General features: G+C 38.7%; 2 protein-coding genes across 6 annotated transcripts in view; both read right to left on the minus strand.

The window, feature by feature from the left end:
- Positions 1-15,290, minus strand: part of farp2 (FERM, RhoGEF and pleckstrin domain protein 2) — a gene marked incomplete at its 3' end in the record, with an annotated part of 67,733 nt that extends 52,443 nt beyond the window's left edge. For all 5 annotated transcript variants that reach the window (XR_013818327.1, XM_079841156.1, XM_079841154.1 and 2 more), the window contains exons 1-2: positions 15,192-15,290; positions 9,305-9,558 (exon numbers count right to left, since the gene is read on the minus strand). Coding sequence is in view for 4 of the 5 variants with exons in the window: in XM_079841156.1 (XP_079697282.1) it covers positions 9,305-9,508 (204 nt within the window). The remainder of the gene's footprint in view (positions 1-9,304; positions 9,559-15,191) is intronic.
- A 425-nt stretch (positions 15,291-15,715) lies between these two features.
- LOC307140435 (ephexin-1-like) lies at positions 15,716-24,581 on the minus strand. The gene is made up of 8 exons (XM_079839988.1): positions 24,458-24,581; positions 24,277-24,351; positions 24,080-24,169; positions 23,814-23,965; positions 17,311-17,484; positions 17,053-17,126; positions 16,262-16,362; positions 15,716-16,161 (listed from the first exon to the last, which is right to left on the minus strand). Exons 1-8 carry the CDS (start codon positions 24,461-24,463, stop codon positions 16,096-16,098), a joined length of 738 nt encoding a protein of 245 aa, XP_079696114.1. The 5' UTR covers positions 24,464-24,581; the 3' UTR covers positions 15,716-16,095.
- Between the last annotated feature and the right edge of the window lie 131 nt (positions 24,582-24,712).

Consider the following 24,712-nt stretch of genomic DNA (forward strand, 5'->3'; position numbering starts at 1 on the left):
AGTCATATATATTAGCAGAAAGTTGAAAAATTTCCGTTTACTTCACACAAGAGCCGCCATTTCCCCCTATTGTATTGCCATGGGAAAGTTTTGAAGTGACGTAATTACCCAACGTGAACGTCATCGAAAAGCTGCAAACCCCGTGGTGAAACCATAGATATCGGTGAAACCATGATGAAGCACGCAAATTCCCATTTGCCAACAAAAATAACAGCAAAAGACCGCGCAAAGCAGTTTCCCGGTGTGTTGACCGATTTCAAAAACAGCATCACAAAGCTTCGAAGCGTTATGAATCAGCAAGTCGATTCAGCCGTTTGGATCGCCAAAGTCACGTACTTCCTCTGCAGGACTGGTCCTTCCAAGTCACTTCCTTCAGAGGCTAGGCGAGGCTCCTCTTTAGCATTCGGAGAACACGTAAATGAAACAGGCTAGCAAGTGCACGTAATTGCGTCATTACATCAGTGAAAAGGTCCGTTAGCCATCAATAACGTAATTTGTATTATATCAATACGGTAGTAATTTGTACTGGCATTTAAACGTTAAACTTTACTTATATTTACTACGGTTATAACAAATGTTTGGTAACGTAAATACTTACACTTGAAAGCATATTGCCCCGTTAACGCTCCGACTCCGCCAACGTCCGATATTTTGTATTTTTTTAACAAGATAGCAAAGCGGCGCGTATAGGATTGTGGGTGATTTGAGAGCGCTAAGAGCGCGAAGGCTACTCGTATGCATCCTTTCCTGTATATGGCATATTTTTCGAACGAAAGACTCAGACCTTGGTTGAAATTCCGAGGATCCTCGACATTGGAACAGTCCTTCGACGGATGTCGATGACGTAGCATCCTCGGAATTCTGGCTTCCGAGGATCCTTCCTTGACATTGAGAAATGCCAACGTATTTCAGCAGTTTGACACGCGATCCGAGTCATGATTCGACTCGCTGCTTCATGATGCTGTTTTTTTAAATCGGTCATTCTCAGTCATGACCAGTCATTCAAACTATTCTCGTCGCTTCACTGTAGTGAGATGGACTTTTGTAAAGACTTCGTCTTTAGTGCCTTTTATGGGTCTTGAGAGTGTACAGTGCATTGTGCCAATGGAGGCCTTTCTAAGTCTAAGTGGATATCAACTAAAATATCTTCATTTGTGTTCCGAAGATGAACGGCGGGTGTCCAACGACATGAGGGGAAGTCATTAATGACAGAATTTTCATTTTTGGAGTGAAAAAAATTGTGTTTAAAATAGAGATCACGATTTTCCCACGATTCTGAAAAGACAACTAAACTAAACAAAATGTAATTTATTAGGTTCTGACAAAATGTTAAGTGCAGTCCATTTTAAAATATTTTAAAATATTTAATTAATTAAAACATTTATCTATTGAATTATTCAATGACTCAAAGACTTCACTGTTTCACTACTGGATGAATCAGCGTTTTATTAAACAGATCTCTAGAATGATTCAAAGACAAATACATTTTTAACAGTCACTTGTTGCCACCTACTGGTGTAACAATATAATTGGTAAAATGTTTGTATTTTTACAAATTTGATTGTTCCGCTGTGATCATATGCTACTAATGCAAAAGTTTAATAGACATAGCGGAATCATTGTCATTTTAGCCTGGATGCCAGCCGAACTTAGCCCCGCCCACAACATTTTTACACGGGCAGTTCGGTCTGGACTTGATCGGTAGAGAAGAAATTATGCCCGAACAGATTCTGTTCGGACCAATGAAATTGTCAGGGCGGGCTTTAGACGATGATGGACAGATGATAAACAGTAACGTAATCATCCACGTCATCAAAGGCGCTTGGGTTGAATTTGTTCTAATCCTAAACGGAGAACTTGTTCCTATATGCGCTCACCTTTACTATTTCTCTCAGAAATGATGGTGTTGGTAAGTACTCTGTGTATCCTTATTTTACAACACCGGCAAAGATCGTTTACACTCATCTTTTTCTTCTAACTTATTCCAGCGTGCGTGCAGACAGGGTTGCCAAGTCTTTACAACAAAACCCGCCCAATTGCTAACATTCTGCAAAACTAGCTAAAAACAAGCCTAACAGCTTTCCAGGGGGGTTCTCCGGGGGAAAAAGGCATTTGAGGGGTAAAATATGTGTTATTTTGGCAGGGATGCCTGCTAAAATTCGCATTCCTGGGTCTGTATATCACATAATTGGGGTCGCTTCAACCCGCGGACATGGCAACACAGTGCAGTTGAGTTCTGTTGACATTTGACAACTAACGTTATGCGTCGCTCCGTTGCTCTGATTGGTTGTAGGTCTATCCAATTGAGATCTTTCCTGGTTCGGTTGAAACACGCCCCATAATCACAGCCCAACGGAGCAGTATCAGACTCATTTTCTGACTGAATTGAGTATGACGACGTCAGGCTATTGTCATTAAGAAATAAGATTGTGTGGGTGTTTAAATCGAGATTGCAATCCTTTAAAAATTAATCGTGCAGCTCTACTATCAAGCTTTAAATAACTTGAATTAAAAACGTTTATTCATAATTATTATTCATTAATAAAAATATGTCCTTCCACCTTGAATACATGTTTGTACACATTTTAAATCAATGTTTTTAAAAAGGACAAAAAAATTTTTATGGAGAGTTACACCACATATTTTGCTACCTGAACTAAAATTAGGAGAAATTAACAGATTATTATTTTATTTTTTTACCATGACAGTTATGAGGGTCTTCACGGGTCCTCTCTATGGTGTCAGTTCCTGTTTTGTTTATTTCACACTATTTTCAAAAGCCGCTTCACTGTTTTTTCTAAGAAATAATTATTAAATCAGACTAAACAAAACATTTTTTGTTTAAAATATCAGGACAGTGATACAGTTGACCTAATGCCCACCCAAAAATATCAATACTTTTAATTAAATTAAAAACATAAAGTTAATTCATTCAATAGGTTTATTCAAGCGGTGTGTATGCATGAATTCCATTTGTAATGTTGTAATGTTTGGATAAAATAATAAATAACAATGTCTGTAACAATTCTAAAAAAAAATAGAATGTCATTGACCCAAAAGTCATTGTTGCAATTATAAATGAAACATTTTGATGCATCATCACCAAAACTCGCAGCCCAGCGATAAATTTGTAGAGTTGGACAAAAAGTATTTGTCCAGACAAAGAGGACATTATTACATGGCTGAGGTGTATTTATATCTGTTGCATAGTGTTATTGAGCAGATAAAGGGGACTCTCTACTCTCTCTCTCTCTCTCTCTATCTCTCTCTCTATCTCTCTCTCTCTCTCTCTCTCAGCAAGCAGCTGTGAACAGACCCTCATTGGAGAGTATTTGGCAAGGGTTCTGGTCCTGGCACAAAGTCAGCTCAGTAAGAGAACTTGTGAGACATGCTACCACACACACACAACCTCTTTTGACTCTCCTCGGGACTGAAAGCAGGGGATCTCCTAAAATGCAGCTTGCTCTGGCCCTGGGTTGTGCGAGAGGTCTCTGCAGTCTCCGTTTAATGTTGTCCTATTCTGCTGTTCCCCCCGCAGAGCCCCAGCTCTCCAGTAGATTCCTCAGAAGGTCACAGTAGGGCTAGAATGGCGTGCAGCGTGCAATGGTCAAATTCCATGCAAATGTGCATGCGTGCATGTTCTCTCTTTGTTTCGAGCGCTGAGAAAACATATGGCGAACTAAATTATAAAAACCGATGTTCACATGAGCCCACACCATCACATTTGCCAGAGTCATTGTTATGACTACAAATTTAGGGGAGTTTTGTATACACTCAAATGGCAATGTATTGAATAGAGTTTTTATAGTTAACTAAATCCACTTAAAAGTTAACTTAAGTGATTAATATATACATTTCAGCTAGTTGCCAAAGCAACATATCTTATTTTCAATTGGTTTAACTTCATGTACTAAAATAAAAATTATTTAAACTATAGACATACTTAAAAAATAATAAGAATAATGATAAAAAATAAACAACATTACAAAAATCTTTTAACTAAAATTAAAATGAAAACTAATTCGAAGCAATTTTTTAAAAACTACTAGTATCTAAATTAGACTAAAATAACAGTGTAGAACAAATATGCACAAAAACTCTCTCGCTCTCACACTCACACACATAAATTAAGGCAACAGGTCTGTCCGTGACTTTGACTGACAGCTTTGGGGATTATTTGGGAGAGCGAGCGGAGGCCTGTCGTCCCAGGGGTGTGGATGGAACAGGAAGTTTGGGCTGTTGTAGCAGCTTCCTCATCACTTCCTATTGGCCTAGTGAACAAAAACCCACGGAGAGCCAGACGTCTGACAGTCAGAGTGTCTCGTGCCGGTTTATACTGGAAATGTCAAGGCAACAAATCATCTCAGAATATGCACCGACACAGAGCACTCAGCTCTAAGCTTGAAAATAGACTTCAGCAAAAACGCATGACTGACCATCCCCTGCTTCCAAATATGCACATTTCCCTAGTATGTAGTATGCAAAAACTTATGTTAAATTATTAGTATTTCAGAATATACAGTATTCATGATACAGTAGGCGAACAATAACCAGAGATTCTGAAATGTGAAGCCAGTGGACACTTTACTATCCCCTTATGCAATGGGAGCTGAAGTGCCACGAAATTCGAAATGTAAAAAACTAAAAGAACAGAATGTTAGTGACTATTTTCAAGTGCAAGCGCTATAGGTACGAAGAAAGCTGTTCCTTGTGGTTACTGTACTTTAACAACAGCCAAGTAAATTAGTTTTTGTGGCTGTTTTAAATATGTCACAGATCAAAGAACACAGGTCAAAGGATAATGCCAAAATGGCAGATGCGGTATGTCCTGGAATGTAATTTACAGCCCATACCTAAAGAAGTTCTTCTTAGCATACTCTACCAATGTAATTTTGGACATAGCTTATCTATCGTATTTTATTTTCAACAGAAATCCATCATATAAAAATTTACTATGATCATTTTAATACTACTAGAACTACATGCATTACCTTTCAAAAGTTTGGTGTCAGTAAGACTTGTAAAAAGTCATACTTTTATTTAGCAAGGATGCATTAAATTGTTATAAAGTGACACTAAAAACATTATACATTTTACAAAAGACTTTATTTCAAATAAACTTTTTTTTTAACCTTTCTAAACAATCCTGAAAAAAGTAGCACAGTTTCTACAAAAAATATTAAGCAGAACAACTGATTTCAACATTAATAAGAAGAAATGTTTCTTCAGTACCATAAGAAAGAAATGACTACAGAAAATTCAGCTTTGCCATAACAGAAATAAATTACAGCACATTATTATAAATTGTAATAATAATACTAATTTAATATACTAATAATTTACTGGATCAAATAAATGCAAACTTGGTGTGCAAAAGAAAAAAGAAACCCTACCAAGTTACCAAAACCAAAGTTTTGAACAGTAATGAGATTTAAATTAGTAGACCAAAAACAAGAAACAATCTGTATTTGATTGTTATAGTCACAGGTATGTTTAAATTAAATGTAAAAAGTGATTAAGAGCTGTATATTTCCAGTAAAAAAAACACTGTAGTTCAGAAAAATAGGAAAACGTGTCAAAAATAGAAATAAGGTGTTGTGACAACTGTTGATGCATCACCACATGCCATAACGGACACTTCTACTGTAGGGTGCAATTGACAATGGGAGCAATTTTGTTCTTTTGTTTCTTTTTGTCCTTTCACAGGATCCTTCACAAGATCAAAAACCCAATAGGAGAGCGAGCAAGAGCAGTGTCAGCACTGGTGAGAAAATACAGTGCAATTTAGACAATATAGACAATTTTCACTGATCAAATATCAATCAGTCTTGAATGCATTTCATTTACGACTGGCAAATAGGCCCAAATATTGACAAATTGGCTACAAATCACCAAAGAAAGCTAAAGGTAACATCCACAGAATCAGGCTAAGGGGTAAAAGTCCATAAATAAATATTCCTTGATTTCAAAGTTGGAGAAAATTATAACTCAGGCAGACGCTGTGGAGGAAAGAAAACCCATATCCATAAATACATGCTGAGGCTGGGATTGCTGCAGGCCTTCAGCTTTTAGATGGCAACACAAATTACAAGTTGGTGATGCAGAGGAGCGGCTCACAGACGAGGAGAGCAGGTCAGTGGGTTTCCGGGTGAACTGGAAATGAGGTTAGAGTCAGAATAAACAGACTGGTGCCCAATATGCACACGCATTCATTCCCTCATGACAAATCATTAAAGACTGTGTAGACCTGCTAGTTCCTAAAAATCAAACAGCTGTGAGTTTTAAGCCACTTTACATTTAATTTAAAGGCAGGGTAGGCGATTTGTTCCAGACACATTTTTTTGTTGTGCTGGTTGAAAGTCATATGCTGAAGGTAATATAGTAATATAAAATATCCATCCAATCATTGCATTTGTTCCGAATGCAAAAGGTACGATGTCCTGCCTACCTATCAACGTATGCATTTTCATACCTCAGCGCACATGCTATGCTAGAGTTAGACAGACGTAAGTCCCCAAGCACCGCAACCAAAACAGCAGCCACAGTTCCTCCTGATCCCGCCACGATCATCACAAAATAACGCCTTTATCCAACTTGTTCTTGTCTTCCGTGTGTGCCTCCACGATGCACGCGCGAGAATATTACGCAGATCCGAAAAATACTGTGATATAAATTTTTGGTCATACCGCCCAGCACTAATTCAGAACCTTGGAGCCTGGTCCGTACAGATCACGATCAACTACGATCCCTACTTACTTGACCTTGCACATCTTGCGATGTTGATGCTGAAGTGATATATATTGTGCAGCCCTAAAACAAACCTGGGGCTTCAAAACTGTACATTTGGAAAAGTAAATCAAAAACGGTCTCATTACAACCATCATCAGACAATGCATACTTTTGTTTATGTTTAGACTAACAGAAACAGTAGTTGAGCACATCTGTCTTTATTTCTTTGGTCTGGTAGTTTAAACCTGAGGGTCAATTTGGGATATTTTCCCACAGCTCTCACACTCGTTTACCTGGGTGTGCTCACGAGAACACAGTCCCATCTTGGAAACAGATGTGGCAACATGACATCAGACCCACAATGCAGTGAGCACACAAGTGCACGTGCGCACACACACACACACACACACACTCCTGCTGAGAATAAACAAAACCCTTTCATGAGTAACACCAGACTGCGTTACCGCCGGTTTAGTGCATCATGGAACAGATCACAAAGCCATGTTGCCTTATGAATCATTAAACACAATCTGCCTAATAAAACATCCACATCATCTAACAACAGATCAATCAATATCGCAATTTATACGCACTTGGCAGAGCTAAATAAAGAGTAATGGAAAACAAGTCCAAATGCACTCCTGGGGAACACTAGAAAGAGTAATAAATCTTTGAACCAGAGCTGACCCCATTGTTCTTCCATTATCTAGACATAATATGAACAGTCATTTACCTCCAGCAGGGTCTCTCTGCTTCAGTACAGCATGTTTGGTGGCACCACCGCATTCCGCAGTCCTGTAGCCTAATAAAGCTGGATAATGACCATTTTCCACTCTCCCGTGTTTGATCTTTGTAACAGGGGAATTCAAAGCATACTGTTATCTGATCTAATTATGGGAAGTTCTCATCCTCCACTAAAACACTTAGACTGTCTTACAACACCACATATAACATCATTTAGATAATCTTCCATGTCAGCCCGGCAAAATATGAAGGAGAGGTTAAGATCAATTCAGGTGTTTCTACAGTAAAGCCAGTGAAATGTTTCAAGTCCTTGAGCAGCTGGCAATAGTAAAAGTGTTTTAAAAGCCACACTGCTAATCGCAACAGCGCACAAACAAGGTCTTAGTTCTCGCCCCGTCCATGTAATTTTACACTCAAAAGCTGGTCATATTGTAGGAAATTCAAGCAATGCATTTCCACTAAAAACCTTTGCTTTTTCAGATCATTTCACCCATTGTGATGAATAAACACAACATCAAGGGAGAAAATGCATTTGTTAGATGGGTAACTACACCCAGGCTAGCATTTAGAAAGTGACTTCAGGCCTTGGGTGTAAAACAGACTTAAAGACTCAGGATTTAAGAGCTAAAGCCATGTGGCAGCTGTCACCCACCACAACCGGCACGCAAAAGCAAGACTGCCAGAGGTCTCCGGAGAGACGGTCGTTTACATTCTCCAGCACAGCCGCAAATAGACAAAACCAAACACAGTGTGCTTGCTACAGTGCGCTTATTTTTAAATAAACGTTGGGTAGCTATTGCAAACATAACAGCAAACGTACAATATTTGTACAGTGGAAACAAACAAACAAAACAAGCAGGCAAACAATTAACCAGACAACTATGAGTGTATGATCATGGTGTAAACGATACAATTATATATAATATTCGAATGAAAACATTTCAGCACATGAAAAATGCCATGTGGAAGTGTAACATTTTTTGACTGATTCAAAAGTGTGGGGTTAGTAAGCTCTTTATCTTTTTTTTTTATTAATCCTACTCAGCCAAGATTCATCAAATTGACCAAAAGTGACAAATAAATGCTATTCTACTGAAATCGTGAAAATATGCATCATGGTTTCCATAAAAATAAAATGAATCACTGTTTTTAACATTAATAATGTTAAGAAATGTTTGAGCACAAATCAGCAAATTTGAATGATTTCTGAAGGATCATGTGACACTGAAAACTGGAGTAATGGCTTTTTGAATAGACCCTTTTCACATTTCCGGGTTTCTCAGAAGTGGAAGTTGTCATTGTTGGGTTAACTTTTATAGCAGTGAATGAGAGAATACAATAAATATATTTTTGTGTCCCCATTTGCTCAAATAGCAAAACAAAAACTCCACAATAGTGTTTTCACAACTTTCAAAAAGAGGGGAAAAATAGAGTAAGATTGATGATGGCAATCAAAAGAGAGAAGATGTTAATTTTGCCGTCACTCCCATTGACGCTGTATAAGGAACACCCTCACAGCAGCAACTTGTTTTTTTGTAATTTAATGAAAAAGTAATATAATACAAATTATTAGTGTTATAAATGTAATACATTTTTTTTAATGAAAATACAAAAAACGTTGCCGGATTTACAATATTGGTGACCGTTAAAACACGTCATCACAGTCTGTGAAAAGGGTCCATGGTCAAATTAAAAGCGCATTAAACAACAATTTTATATGGGTGAAAAAAATTATAATATTACAAATACATAAATTCAGGAAGACTCACCCAGGCCGATATGGAAATTAACAGATACAGAAAAATAACGAAATTGAAGGGAAGTGACTCACCTCAAGCTCATAGAACTCCTGAGCATCATCCAGGCTCTGGACGCGGATCTGAAGGCCCTTGTTGTGGCCTTTCCCTCCTGCTCCCATAGCCGAACTAAGGCTCTGCCCGGGCTCCAGGGTGCTGATGCCGGTGTTGTACTGAGCTCCGAGCCGTGTCCCTGCAGGGGTCTGCAAGGAGCGGTAGGTGCCCTCGATCTCACCCATAGCTGCTCCCAATGCAGCCGACCCCCTTTCTCACACACATACAAACACCCCTGCCCGGAGACAAGAGAACAAATCAAAAAAATGACACAATGAAATTAAATCTCACACCAGTTATACAGGAATAGATATCATGGCAAGATATAAAAGGACTACTCCAGGATTCAAATACGATACTGTTATCAAAACAGATGAAAATGGATCTACAAAGATAGAGTCCACCAATGAGCAAAAAGTCAAGTCATGTCAACTTTATTTATATAGCGCCTTTTACAATGCAGATAGTTTCAAAGCAGCTTCACAGTGTTAAACAGGAAAATAATGCAACAGAATTTGATTCGGCCGTACAGCCGGATACTAAAATACCTGCGCGGTCATAGATATATACATAGTAGGGATGGGCGATATGGACTTAAAAATGTATCCCGATATTTTCTAGTATTTATTGCGATAACGATATCAATGACGATAAATGTAGTATCATTCCCCATGTTTTTGGATACAAGTGAGAGCTGCATGCATTCTTGAGAGACTCAGAAAAACAAACAATGATCTAGTAAAACGTACCTGTCATCAAATAGGCTCCTATAATACATTATATACACATATATATATACATATATATATATATATATATATATATATATATATATATATATATATTTTTTTTTTTTTTTTTTTTTTTTTTTTTTTTTTTTTTAAAGTAAAATTCCACACCAGCCTTTTCAGAAATGGAAAAGTTGCAGATATAATAATTGTCTTCTGTAAAAGTGCAGGTAATGTTTAAATAGTGCAACTGTGCTGAAAATCATCACACAATACAAACAATAATAATTAAAATCAATGACAAGTTTTAAATGTAAACCGATTCTGTATTTATTCATGCACTCATGGTGCAAACAGTGGTAAAAATAGCAGAAACAGCAAAAGTAATTATCCCAAAAATGTCTTCAGATTACAAAAAAGTTGAAAATAATGATTTAATGATAGAACTTCAGTAATTTGACTTAATAATACCACGAATAATTATACTAATAAAAATAAACTGGACTAAGGAATAATGAGCTTCTGGGTTCATGAATATTAATCACGTTGTCATCGCTCATTCAAACTGATTTGCTGAAATCAAAACACAGTAATAGGTGCACGCCAGCCAATGAGATTCCCGTTTGTGCATTCGTTTCTTCCTGTTCATGAAAGGCTGAATAATTCCAAATAAACGCCATTATTTTACAGGCAAATACAACAAAGGATATTGTTTACATGTAGCACGTCAATTCTGTGTGGTATAAGACTCTCTCGCTCTCTCTTTGAGTGTGTGTGTGAAACACTGAGCGCTCTCAGTCGCGCGCCTCACACTAGTGTTTAATGTGCGTCAAATACACTGCGCATTCATTGAGATGAACTGAAATAGTATGCTTTACCGATCGATTGAGAAAGAGCGAATATCTTAAGCGCTCAGTCCAAGTGCTCAGCGAGTGAAAATACATCTGTATGGTTCAGATTGCCCTCAGGTAGCCCCTCGTTTAGCTATTAACTCTTCCGCAGCTTCCACCATAGTTGTTTTCGCTCTGCACGTGAGATGCGGATTCAGTGCCGTCCCATCACACGCTGCGCGTAGGACACCAAGTGCTGCGGGGGGCACCACACGAAAATTCATAGTTCGGCTATACTGAGTGATGAACGCAGCCACCGCGGCCATCATAAAGTAATAACGCTTAGGGCATCAAGAGACGGCAGGCGGCGGCACTGTGCGGATGGATCACGCCATCAACAAGGCTTTATCGTTATTATCGCGGGAAGACAAATTCTTATCGTGGGGAGAATTTTTACCGGTATATCGCAAACGATAAGATATCGCCCATCCCTAATACATAGATGCCTAATTAGTGCCTGCGCGGATCGGTTGAATGAGAAATCTATTTATTTATTTCTATGACAGCGCTGGTATTTTGACCTTACTCGCAGGAAGTTATGGCGGTCTGGAGAGCTGATGACATTCGTCTGATATGAGGTGAAATAATAGCATAAATACCGTTCGGTTTCTCGCAGAAACCAATTGTTTCGTGTCTTAAGACATCAATGTGTCGTCACGAGCCGCAGGGTTTAATTTGAAGTTGTCTGTGCATGTTTTTTTACTCTAATAGAATTATACCCCATTCACATGCATTATACGACATTAAAAATCTTCATTTGTGTTCTACTGAAGAAACAAAGACATCTACATCTTGGATGCCCTGGGGGTAAGCAGGAAAACATCACATTTTCGTTTTTGGGTGAACTTTCCCTTTAACAAACAGTGTATGATTATTATTCTGGTAATTTTAGATCAGAGGTCATATTAGATCGGAGTATTCAAAAGATCGGAGTCATCATGCCGGAGATGGGTTTATCGAGGATAACATGTCGGTTAAACAATTATTAAATAGGAATATTCGAAAGAAAGAAAGAGTAAGAAAGAAAGAGTAAGGAAGAAAGAAAGAGTAAGGAAGAAAAAGAAAGAAAGAGTAAGAAAGAGAGTAAGAAAGAAAGAAAGAAAGAAAGAGTAAGAAAGAAAGAAAGAGAGAGAAAGAAAGAAAGAAAGTAAGTAAGTAAGTAAGAAAGAAATAAATAGTAAGAAAAGAAAGAGTAAGAAAAAAGGAAAGAGAGTAAAGTAAGAAAGAAAGAGTGAAAGAAAGAAATGATTATTCCCATTTCCCACCACTGAACATGATGTTAACCTAAATCATTCATTAAACATCTGAAGTCATTCAACAACAATTTTAAAATGAAAATACTTTGTACACTTTCCACCTGGCAAATTCATCTTTGTTTTGGCTGGTTTCTAACTAGTAAACTCAATATAAAACAAACAAGTATAACTATCTAAATGTGTTAAACAAGCACACTATTCTGTTATTATGTAAAGTCTCAATGTAGCGTCAGGTCTTTTCTTCTGTATTATGGCGTACATCTGAGTGAAATGGATTATTGAAAAAGAAAAAAACAAAACATGGCAGGGACTTAGTTCTATCTATCAGCTGTTGATTGGATGGAAGCAGATCTGGATGCAAGCTTGAGATTGATTTTAAGAAAGGAGCAGGTTTTAAAAAGATTAAATGTATGGAGAAGTCCAGCAGATATTAAGGCATTTTGATAAAAATTATGAGCTTAAAGCTGCTGTGCTGTCTGTAACTTTTTTAGTGTTCAAGATTTACAAAAAATTATATAATGAGAATGTACAACATGAATCCATTTTCCAAACCGTGTTTTTGTCTTCCCCTGAATCATTATGGTACACTTATAATAAGTGTTTATATTGGGACTATTTCAGACCGGACTGGTAGGAACCGCTGCAGAGGAGCACAGTCCCTGCGTGACTCGCCACAGACATAATGCAATGTTCTTCCACAAGACGCATGCAGTTCTGTTTATTAAACGCTAGAGCGCAAAAAGTTACGGACATAACATGATACATAACATGGATGAATAGTTCAAAAATAAGATTGAAAAGATGCACTTAGAAAACAGAAGAATTTAATTTAAAGCCCCAATATGTAATTTTTCGCAGCTGGAGGTCGCTTATTCAAAACAAAGGCGTAGCTTGATGATGCCTGGATTTCGCGGAACTTTTATTATGCTGCAGACGACCGCTTCTGCTTTTTCCGGTCATGCGACAGTTTCTCACCTGTCTAATAAAACACATAATATATTAAAGAGTCTTTGGTGTTTCCATGGTTTCTACAAAATAAAACCGGAAAACGAGGGTAACACGGGTATGTCATTGATAGGCGATGCACGGACACGGTCCGTGTCCTGGGCTGCGTTCAGCCCCGACAAAACGTTGCAAAACTTTTTTTTAAGTGGAAACGGTGGTGTGTTGAACACCCTGTTCTGATGACGCAAGAGTTGCAACTATGGCAGTTGAGGAAATGTTTTGTGTTCTTTTAGAAGAATTTTCGGAGCCTGATGAAATCGGTATAAATATGTGTTTAATACTGCAAAATACGCTCGATATTACAGTCCCTGCACTTGCCGTCCAGAATAAAAGAGGACATCCCAATCGAGTGAAGGGATTTGTGGAAACTGTGATCCCTAATAATTGTGATCCAACATTTGCCTCGCATTTCAGGATGAAAAGACAAAGATTTCAGGTTAAGGATAATCCACTTCCTACCTCCGAGACTGTGTTTATGATCCATTTTTATTGTGAGTATTAGGCTTATCGCTATTGCTGATCACTGTTGTGCTATGATATTGTAATATTTACCATTATATAATCAGAGGAGTATAGAAAAGTTTATGAAAGTGTCACTCCACAATACAGGAGCAAAATATGTACAGTATTTTTATGGACCCATTGTGCGAGCGGTCTCTTTAAAATCGCATGGTTTATGCTGCTGCTGATTGGGCTGACATTTTTGACACCCACCAAACAAGAGAAAACGTATCTCAAACCCGCTGCACACCGGTTTGAGCTTGAACGTGCCCCTGGTGAAAATTGCTCTGGATTTAAACATTCTTGGAAAAATTTTGGATAATGGAAGCACAAACGTCAACAAAATATATAACATTGTTCTAGTGGATTTGGGATATTTTAATCCACAAATCTTACATACTGTGCCTTTAATGCCAACTTTAAATGATAGGCATGAGCCAATCAGAGTTCATGCATTTATTGTCAGCCTAGATTGACAAATTGTCACATTTCTGACTGCCCTACACATTCAAAATATCACACAATTCATTGTGACCCAGCTCCCTTTCTTTCACATGGCACTTCACACAGTTCCTGTCACAACTGGCCAGCACAACAGCAGTGACATGAACACAAGACAAGCTCACATGAGTCCTTACAAAACACTAATGTGTTGTCAAATTTACCACAGTGACTTTGAAAGAGGTCTGATGAACAATGGAGTCATTACAGTATCACTGTAACACGACCAACTAAAATATCCTAAATAAACCAGCTCCACTCTTTTGGTCTCTGCAACAGGAACAACTGGGAATCACATTCACTCTACATGAAATCCAACATCATTCTGCTTGTTTCTGGCTCTTTAATGCAACAGGTTGTTTTTAATAATTTGACTGGAAACCCTTCAAAGCACAGGCTCACTTACAAACTGTGTGCCAAATTTGCCCATTTCCCCTCTTAGCAATGAAGTGAACATATTTGAGGCTGAAATGGAATACTTTATCCAAGAGTTTGAGCAATTCATACCGCTGTTAAACAATGGTCAGCGACCATTTGTCGTTTTGTTTTAGCAATGAATATAATTCTCATTGCAGGCTGCACTTGATGATGCAAATTTTTTTAAAAACTTTGAAATGAAAAGTAGAAATAAATGATAGAGTTGTGTAATGTAATGAGAAAGCTGCATGCACCCAATACACCCAAGATAAAAATCTCTGCAATATCTTCACCTCTCACGACAAACTCATTTTACTTCGCGTTTGAGAGTATTTCACAAACACCGACACAAATATCCTCAACTGTAGCGACAAATAAAAGCACACATTTTGCTGTTTGTCATTACAGAGATGAAACAAAGACTGAGAAAGTTTAGTCAAACCACACAAACATGCGAAGAGATCATAAAACTCTACCGTATGCTTCACCGAGACACGTTTAAATAAACTTTTGCCAATATTACCGGTTCGCCTTTGCTTTAAATCTCTATTTTGTGATAAATCGACATACCTTTTTATTTTTCGCCTGGTATTTCTTCAAATCTATATGAGTTACACGTCCGACCGTCGTTGTAGGCGAGCTGCGGCCAAAGCTGCGTTCTGATTGGACGACTTCAGAGAGATCTTGCCTTCTATTGGTTCAGGTTCGTACTAAACTCGTCGGCAGCTATTGGCTGAGAGGTGTACCTGGAGATTCATTTGATTGGTTTCGAAATGCCATGTCGTTTGTTGATGATATAGGCCTACTATAATAAGTATGAAAACATTTACATGGAACAGTTTTCAATAGGCTAAACAAGAAAAGTCAAACTACTGATTTGTGTTCAGTTGTATAAACAATGTCTAATTTAGTTACAGCAACGGAAAAAAAACCTTAGTTGTGTCTGCGCATTATATCCTATTTCCAAGAATTGTAGAAATGCCAAATAATGCCATACTGGCTGATCCCATGCTAAATAAACAAGCTTCAAGCTTTGTATGTAAGGTGACAACCAAAACAGTGAGCATCATTGAGGAATCATTCAGATATAGATTATCATTACAAAATGTATTTCAACAGAATAAGAGGGAACAGAACAGAACAGGCTAAGCATAACCTACACAGTACATTACATTGAAAAAAGAAACAAAAACAGCAACCCCACATTTGCATTTGTCATTAACCGTAGAAAGTAGCTTCAGTATTTCTAAAAACACATATAAGGAACACATTTATATTCATATTCAAGTCAGTAAGAGAAAAAAATGCACTCAAAGTCTCTAAATATAGACTGTCTAAGCAGTCTCTCATTTAAAGCATGTTGTGGTTCGTTGTTCAAGGCCTCCACTGCGTTGTTTCAGCAGGCGTGTGGCTGTCTGTAGGACATGATACCGCTGACGAAGGTGACGTCTCTGCACATGTTCATTGGTGATCTCTACCACACATGCAGCAGAGAACCAGCCCCGCTGTCCATCCTGTACCCTACGGCCCTCCAGGAATCCTAAAAAAACAGCAGAGTAGAGAATGAGCATGCAAGTTCTCAAAACTTTCATTCATTTTAGACTAATTTAATCTGGAATAGCATGGTTGTGTTGCAAAACGGTAGTCTTCTGCATGATGTTGATCATGTCTCCTAGCTGCAGACTAAGCTCCCCTCGTTGCTGTCCACTGTACACTTCAATACAACGCACCTGAGGACAGTCTAAGACACAGTTCCTTTTTGATTACAATTTGAACATTATTTATTTATTCACAAATGTTTTATAATTCTAAAGCACATACATCTGTACAGCAGTTTATTGTCTGCTCTGATTAAGAACAGATGTTTTCCATTTTATGGAGAAACAATATTGAAGCCATTGACACTTTTGCCCCCTAGTGGCCAATGTGTAGCTGCACAGGTTTTAGGAAGATTTGAGTAGTTCACTCAAAAATGGACAAAAAAAATTTCTGTGAACAGAACACGGTGTATAAAGCTATTATAATATAGGCTTCTATGTATTATTATAGAACTGCCAATGTTAAAATATTTTACTGTCATTGAATCCTTGAAATAACATCTCAATTTGAAATAACACCTATAATAAGTGAAACAATATAAAAATATAGAGAGGATAAGTATTACAAAACCTTATTATAATATATCACACATGGGACTAGTTTATAGGCTTCTGTGGATTAAATCATTAATTATTTAATAAAATATATAAAAAATATTAAAAAAATCCCATTACATTGTTCAATTATAGCGAAATCGTCAAAAACATTCAAATGATTCAAAAAGATCAAAGATAGTCTCAAAATGTAAATTAATATTATTATAAGAATTTAGTTCTGTTGAACCCAAACAAGCACACTTGGACTAGTATTGCACTCAGTGATGCATTCTTACCCCACTCTTCATACACTCTGTCCTGTCCATCTCTCCGCCCACCCAGAAGATCCACCCATAAGTCCTTCTCAGCTCTAAGATAACAAACAAAGACATATCTTTGTTATTATATTAAGAGGAACGTCATATTTTATACTGTTAAATGTTTTGATCTTGTTATGAAAGCCTTCTTGTGTGCTTTAAAGACAGTTTGACATTTTCAAATTGACAGTTCACTGTTTAACTGGTGGTATATGGACAGTCATTGTGGGTACTGACTCTGAATTTGTTTGCAGAAGAAGTTGAGAGGTTGTGCTCCGGTGATTATGCAAAAGGGCCAGCCGAAATATCCGGTTCAACTCACATCCCTCCAGCTCCTCCTCGAGGTCTTTCCCCTCGTTCACTTCTATCAGAGAGCGGTGCACGTAGTCCTGCACTACAAACCGGTCCAACCTGAACAGGCAAACAGATTCTTTGTTCAGCTAAAGTACCTTTGAATGGTAGTCAATATATATATCCAAATTTTAGAGGTTTCTTAATTTATCGATGTCTGTCAATATTGGATATTTATTGTGCACACACATCCCCTATTTGAACATTTAGATGACCTTTTCCATCATATAATGCTCATTAAAGTACCTTTTTGAAAACACTATTTACCAAATCTCATGTAAGGGATATTTGGTTCTGTTCGTTCTAATGCTGCGTTCCAGGCAGGTTTTTGAGCCCGTAAGTTACGACTTCAAACCACGACTCACGACTTATAGAGTTCCAGGCAAAGTCATGACAAACTGCCTGAGCGCAAGGAATTGTGGTAGCTAGATGTAAACAAAGCATGGCGGACCCGGGGCTTATGCTCATTTCCAATCATTTCTATCGCCAAAGGTGCTTACTCCTTGCTTATTTGATGGAAACAAAGGAGAAAAAAAGGAGCATAAGGCAAGAGTTGCTGTTATACCTTTTATTTTACGTTATTTGTATATTCCCACCGCATCTGTAGGGGCTGCCATTGTTGTTCCGCGGGCTATGTGATGTCAGAGCTCGTATAACTGGAAGTACATCGATCTAGTACGAGTTCACAGGTGGGAAGTCACTGGTTTGACTGCTGTTCCAGTGCACTTTCAAGAAGGTTGGAAAAACACTGTTACGGGTTGCCTGGAACGCAGCATTAGTTTCACTTTCATGGTCTTTTAGTTTGTATTCGGTATAGTTCCTGTGTTCCTTTGTCCCAGTTTCCCGCTCCTTGTTTGTTGTCATGGACACTCATTTTATTTGTCACTTGTTTCAGCTGTGTTCACCCCATTTGCTTCAGTATATTTGTCACTGTTGTTTCAGTTGTCAGGTGTTCAGTCTGCATTATGTTAGCAATTATTCAATTTACCTCTATTTGATGGGGTTTTGGTTTCCTTACCACTGTCGCCTTTGGCTTGACTTGCTCAGTTGGGGACAATACATTTTTCAACTAAATATCCAAATAAAACTAATTAGTAAACTAAATTAACCATATAAACTAAATTACTGATCTAATTACTAATCTAATGCCCACATTGTCACTGTATGATAATTTAAATGAGCTAGATGACATCACCATTTTCTCTGCAGCGGCTGTACGGCCGAATAAAATTCTGTTGCATTATTTTCCTGTTTAACACCGTGAAGCTGCTTTGAAACAATCTGCATTGTAAAAAGGGCTATATAAATAAAGTTGACTTGACTTGACCTTCATCATCTTCTTCATGTTTCTGTCCCTGACCCCTTGTTAACATCTCAAAATAAATATCAATTTTCATACTGCAAATTATTTGGGTGATGTTTAAATTGATCTATTGTCAGGGAACACCGGACACAGAGACAGAAATTAGGTTAAGACAGGGTACTTATTGACAGTGATGAATTAAACAGAAAGCAGGTGAGTGATGGCTCAGTCAGAATAATGATGATCAGATGAATTAGAACTCTATTCCTTTAGGGTGACAGCGGAACAATGATGACTGGAGCGTGATAGTAGAGACAGCAGACACCGCTTCATAGGATTATGGTGAGTAGACAGGTACAGTCAGAGGTGGACAAAGTACACAACTCCATTACTCGAGTGAAAGTAAAAGTACTACTGGTCAAATATTACTCCGTTACAAGTGAAAGTTGTTAGAAACTATTTTTACTTAAGTAAAAGTACAGAAGTACTCGCTTTTAAAAGTACTTAAGTATCAGAAGTAAATTTCCTTTTTTTTGTCAATGCATTATTTATTATTGTTGCATTGTTGTATAAATGCACGGTGGTTTAAGCCCTTCAGTGATGCTCCATCCGACATGCTAGCATACGACCACCTTGAACTAATTTAAATACTTAAAAGTTACAAAGCTCTTTACAAAGCTGCTGTCACTTTAACGCAGAATCCACAAATCCTACACACTGATACACATCCGATATTCCCCCAACTGTTTACGTTCACTTAAGACATAATCAACTTTGTTTACGTGAATACTTTCCAAAATGAAAATTTTGACATTTTGTGTGTATTGGTCTGTTTAAGTGCGGAAAAAACACAAAAGAAAGCTCTATTCAGTTCTCGTGCTCTGTCATCTCAGAGGCACAAAAAACAGACTAAACTGAGCTCCTTCATCAGGCTTTTTCAGATTCATCCATATGTCTGCGCTTCTCTTTCTCCCAGACATTTACATTTTGCAACAAAAAAAAAAAAACTGTTAAAGAAGAAAAAAAAAAATCCTTCACTGACTTGCAAAGCTGCTACAGAAACGACTTTTGACTTCGAGGACCTTGATAGAAATGTAGTGGAGTAAAAAGTACGATATTTGTCTTTCAAATGTAGTGAAGTTAAAGTAAAAGTTTCCCTAAAAAATAATACTTCAGTAAAGTACAGATACTCAAAAAGTCTACTTAAGTGCAGTACTTAAGTAAATGTACTTCGTTACTGTCCACCTCTGGGTACAGTACATATATTCCAAAGAGTAGTTTACAGGAGATGGCTGGAGTATCACGGGGAGATAGCTGGAGATTCACAAGGAGATCACTGAAGAATCACTAGTACCCCTTTTCCACCAGCATGAACCGGGTGCTAGTTCAGAGCTAGTGCTAGTACCGGTTCGGAGTTGGTTCAACTGACGAGCTTTCTAAGAACCGGTTTGCCTTTCCACAGGCTAGAGAGCCACCACAGAGCCGGTCTCAAGTTTGTATTCGTCTTGTTGGTCACGGTCCCAGTCCCTGACGCAAGCGGTTCTTACTTCTAGACCAGCAATGTTTTGGTGATACATAAGAACCACTTTTCCTGGTTCAGAGCTGGTGCTTTGGGTGTCGAAAGACAAAGAACCAATTTGAAACTCAGCTCTGGCTCCGAACCAGCACTAAAACTGCCTTGGTGGAAAAGGGGTATAGGAGATCCAATAAGTAGTGTTATCTGTAGTTGAGACCAGAACAAGAGTGACTGTGACAAGAGTGACAAGAGTGACAAGAGTGACTGTGCACTCTTATCCTGGAACAGATTGGAATGCTGATGAGAATCTGGTGAGGGTGATGGCCGAGTAAGTGCAGGTGAGAGATGGTAGTTTCTGACTGGGAAGATTGTAGGCAAATGTGACTACTCTGGACTACGCTGAGCAAGACCAATGGAGATGCAGGAGACTTGGGGTGCTTTCATTTCTAATTTGTGCATCCTCGTTTCCTTTCCCCGCATCTCAGCTCCATCCCCCATAAGATGCGAGGGAAGGCTGCAAAGAATGAAAATGAGGACGGAGGAATTGATGGAAAGCTTATTTGTATATTGGAATATTCTTGATCACTTGAGCGTCACTTCAAAGCATCATCAGCTGCGCTCAGAGGATCTGCCCTTATGCTGTTAAAGTTTGGTTATTAAAGTTATTAAAATCCATAAGTAATAATAATCAAACAAGACCCCCTGTTGAAATATGTGTGATATATGGTTTATTTTAACTACAAAGTTAAATCATACATTAAAATGATTGTGACAGATGTGAAGGGGGAGGAGAATGTGCGTCAGGTTCCTTGACAATAAACACCTGTGTATCCTCGTAGCTTCTCTGGAGGCCTCCTCCTCATTCTCGATCTCCTCGTGCCGCAATTAGAGAATTGAGATGTCCTTCAAGATGGCTAACTTTGATCAGTTTCTGTGTCACAGGCTGGAGGACGGAGGAGCGAGGAAATTTGACTATTGAGAAGCACACTCTGTTTGGGTATAAGAGGGAACTAGAGAGTCCATAAACACTGACCATGTGGGCTGGGAAGGCTGCAACTGAGGGGCGAAGATGTCTTCATCCACTTCGCCTACTTTGAGCTACTCAGCCACAGTGCATATTCTACAAATCATTCCAGAGTACAGGTGGCAGTTCCCACTGGTATCTGTTTGAAGAGATGATCATCCAACCACTCTTCAGAGTGTCATCACTCCAGGACACCAGGTGGAACAGCTCGAGGAACTCTTCCACATAATCTTCTAGAGGGAGGTCATCTTGTGAGAGGGATAGGAGCAGGTCAGCAGGGTGGACGAGTGAATACACTTTTGGGGTCTGGTCTTCTGTTCGGGAACACCAGACTCTGAGACAGAGCTTAGGTTATGTCAGAATAAGTCTCGGAGCCAGATGCAAGTTCACAATGTTTATTTTAGAGGAGTAAAGAGAGGGTCAGATGAAGCACAACAGTCACAGTCCACGGCACAGAGACCACCCGCGGCGTCCCACGAAGTAATCCACTCTGGTCGGTGACCGGGAAGAAATCCTCACACGGCAAGAGACTGACGATAACCTCAGAACACTGGACAGAAGGCAAAACAACGTCCGACAGAATAAGGCAGCTCACAGGAACCTGGATGATACTGGATCTCGCCTGAAAACAAAACGCACCAGTAATACCAGAAAACAGAGCACAGTTCACTCGAGGTCAAGTTCACGATGTCCACAGGCGGGTAAACTCTGGGCTAAGACGAGCCTCCAGATGCCTGCGACCGAACCTGAAGAAACAGCAAGAACTACCGACTGGACTAGGACAGCGAGACTGAGACCAACCAAGACAATGAGCACGCGACGGGAGACAGGACAGAGTGCTATAAAAAGAGAACAGCTGATGAGACACAACAGGTGAACAATTACTGAAACGAGCGGGAGGAGCCAATGAACCCGTGAGGAACCACCACCAACAGGTAAGACATACATACACACACGATCACCCAGGAGTCCTGACATGTTAAACCCAAAAAGTATATTTATTGAAAGTGATGAATTAAACCGAAAGCAGGTGAGTCAGAATAACGATGACCAGATGAATATGAACTAATGGAGAGAGCACACACCTCTTCATGGGATTGTGGAGAGTAGACAGGTACATATAATATTTCAAAGAATAGTTTACAGGAGATTGCTGGAGTATCACAGGGAGAGAGCTGGAGATTCACAAGGAGATCCAATAGGTAAGTTTGAGTTGGTAAATAGTCTGTTATCGGTAGTTGAGACCCAACCATGACTGACTGTAATGCAGAGTTCACACTGCACAATTTTCAAAGTAGTCAGATCACTGTTCTTTTCACACTGCATGACTATATTGGGTTGCATTCAGTTGCTGCTGTGTTCACATTGCACGATGGATTTGCGACAGGAGGTTTCACTTTGCATGACTTTACAATAGGAAGAAACGGAGACAACTCTGGTCTGCAAACATGATAAGTGACAAGAAAATAACACGAGTTCCCGTGTGCGTGAGACCAGAGTTCTCGCGTAAAACTGGAATTGTTTTTAAAAATGATAGCCCGCAATAAGCTTGCGATCCAGATTGTCTGTGTGATGATTTGAAGCGAAAAGAAGAAAAAGAAAAAATGTATTATGGAGGAGGAAATTGTTGGGAGACACAGGGAGCAAGGATTGTGTTTTGCAAAGAGAGTTGGAGGTAAATAAATAATTTTGTAATGTGCTGCTGTTGCGACTGGTCAAGCAAATGTTTGTGCTGTTTCTGTTTATATTTTGTAAATATATCTTTAAATATCGCTGTAGCTCAAACAATAGAGCGTGTCATATGGGTTTGATTCCCAGGGAAAGCAAGAACTGACTAAATATAATATGTGTACCTAGAATGCAATGTAAGTCACTTTCGACAAAAGCATAAATGTAAATGTAAATATCTAATTAAATACTAATCTTGTGGTCTATAACTCCTCCTCGAACACTGCCCTGTATCTTGCTCTCTCATTGGCTGTAGGTCATCACTGATGTAATTTTCAGTCAGAACACATTTCACACAGCAGGATTTTGAATCGCCGACAGGTCCAGATATTTAGCATGTCAAATATTTCACGGGTGTCTGCAACTCATCTGCAATTCTCTCAGATCGCATCTTTGATCTCACATGAACGAGCACCGATTTGCCTATGATTTCGGCCATTTGTTAGCGATTTCACAAAACCTGTCGCCGAATGAAAATCGGGGCTACAATCGTGCCGTATGAACTTGGCCGAAGGTGTGTGTTCTTATCCTGGTGCAGATTTGAGTGCTGATGAAAAAAAGGTGCAGGTGACTGCCAAGTGAGTGCAGGAAAGGGACAGGAGGGATGCTGGGAAATGTAGTTTCTGTTTAGATGACTGGGCAGGTGGATTTAAAACAATTAATTTATTCGTTTGGATAAAATAGTACTATTGGGCATTTATTGGTTATTGAAAATGATATTCAGTATTGAGACATTTAAATATCAGTGCATCCCTAGAAACCAGATTAAAAAAATCTCACTAAGTAAACAGTTTGACTAATTGATTTGGCTCTCCTACCCTTTCCTGGTGGCCACCAGCAGCAGATCATTAAAGAGGAAAAGAAATACATGACACAGTTTTCTCTGGCCAAACATGTTTTCCTTCGAAGAGATTTGAACCAGATCTCCCTGTTTCACAAGCCAGCGGGAGGAAGACACAATAGCCAGGGCCTGAGAGAGCGAGAGAGACCCAACAAACAGAGAAGACATTAAGGAATAGGATATATTGAATTATTACACTATACAAAATGTGAAGGTGATTGGGTGACAACCACCTGCAACTACCTTGCCTGCGAACTCAATCTTGTTAGCAATCTGCACGATTTCTTCCATCTGTTTCATTCTGCCCACCTGCCAGTTGCAAGCCTCTAGTAGCTGTAGATGAAGACAACACAAATCATACAATATAGTGCAGCAAACTTGTGTTTATACAATAGCAATAGCACTCATTGACAATTTGCTGAGCTGCTTAGCATTCATACTCTGGAGATCTCTGTCAGAGCGCTCAGTGCTGTGGCCTCACAATCTGATCCCGGAACGGCCTTCTTCTGGATATTCTGCATCAAAATGTTTGACATATTGAATGATGATGTAGCATTTGATAAATGATGTACCATTTAAAAACAATTGAAAATGATTTTGCAAATGCTCTTCATCACTCACTTGCATTAGAATTTTAAGCCGTGTGATTCTTTGAAATGGCAGTGAAAGGAAAGATTTGAGGGGTAGTCGGTTGCATCGAGGGTCTTCCTGTAGTTTATGCAAGATCTCCACAATCTGAGGACTCTCTTTACTGAAAAATTACGTTAGTAAACAGCAGACACATTCATATTATCCTTGTCTCTAAAGAACATCTCTATAATACTATAAAGTGCAAGGTTTTATGCTAATATCCATGATAAATAAACATCAAGTGCT

The sequence above is a fragment of the Gobio gobio genome (assembly GCF_949357685.1).
Source record: "Gobio gobio genome assembly, chromosome: 17".
Classification (NCBI taxonomy): Eukaryota; Metazoa; Chordata; class Actinopteri; order Cypriniformes; family Gobionidae; genus Gobio; species Gobio gobio.

Coding starts and splice junctions, on each gene's coding strand:
- LOC307140435 (XM_079839988.1), bottom strand. Junction 23,966..24,079: donor AGATTGAGTTCGCAGGCAAG/GTAGTTGCAGGT, acceptor TCGCTCTCTCAG/GCCCTGGCTATTGTGTCTTC. Junction 17,127..17,310: donor CTTCTGCAAACAAATTCAGA/GTCAGTACCCAC, acceptor TTGTTATCTTAG/AGCTGAGAAGGACTTATGGG.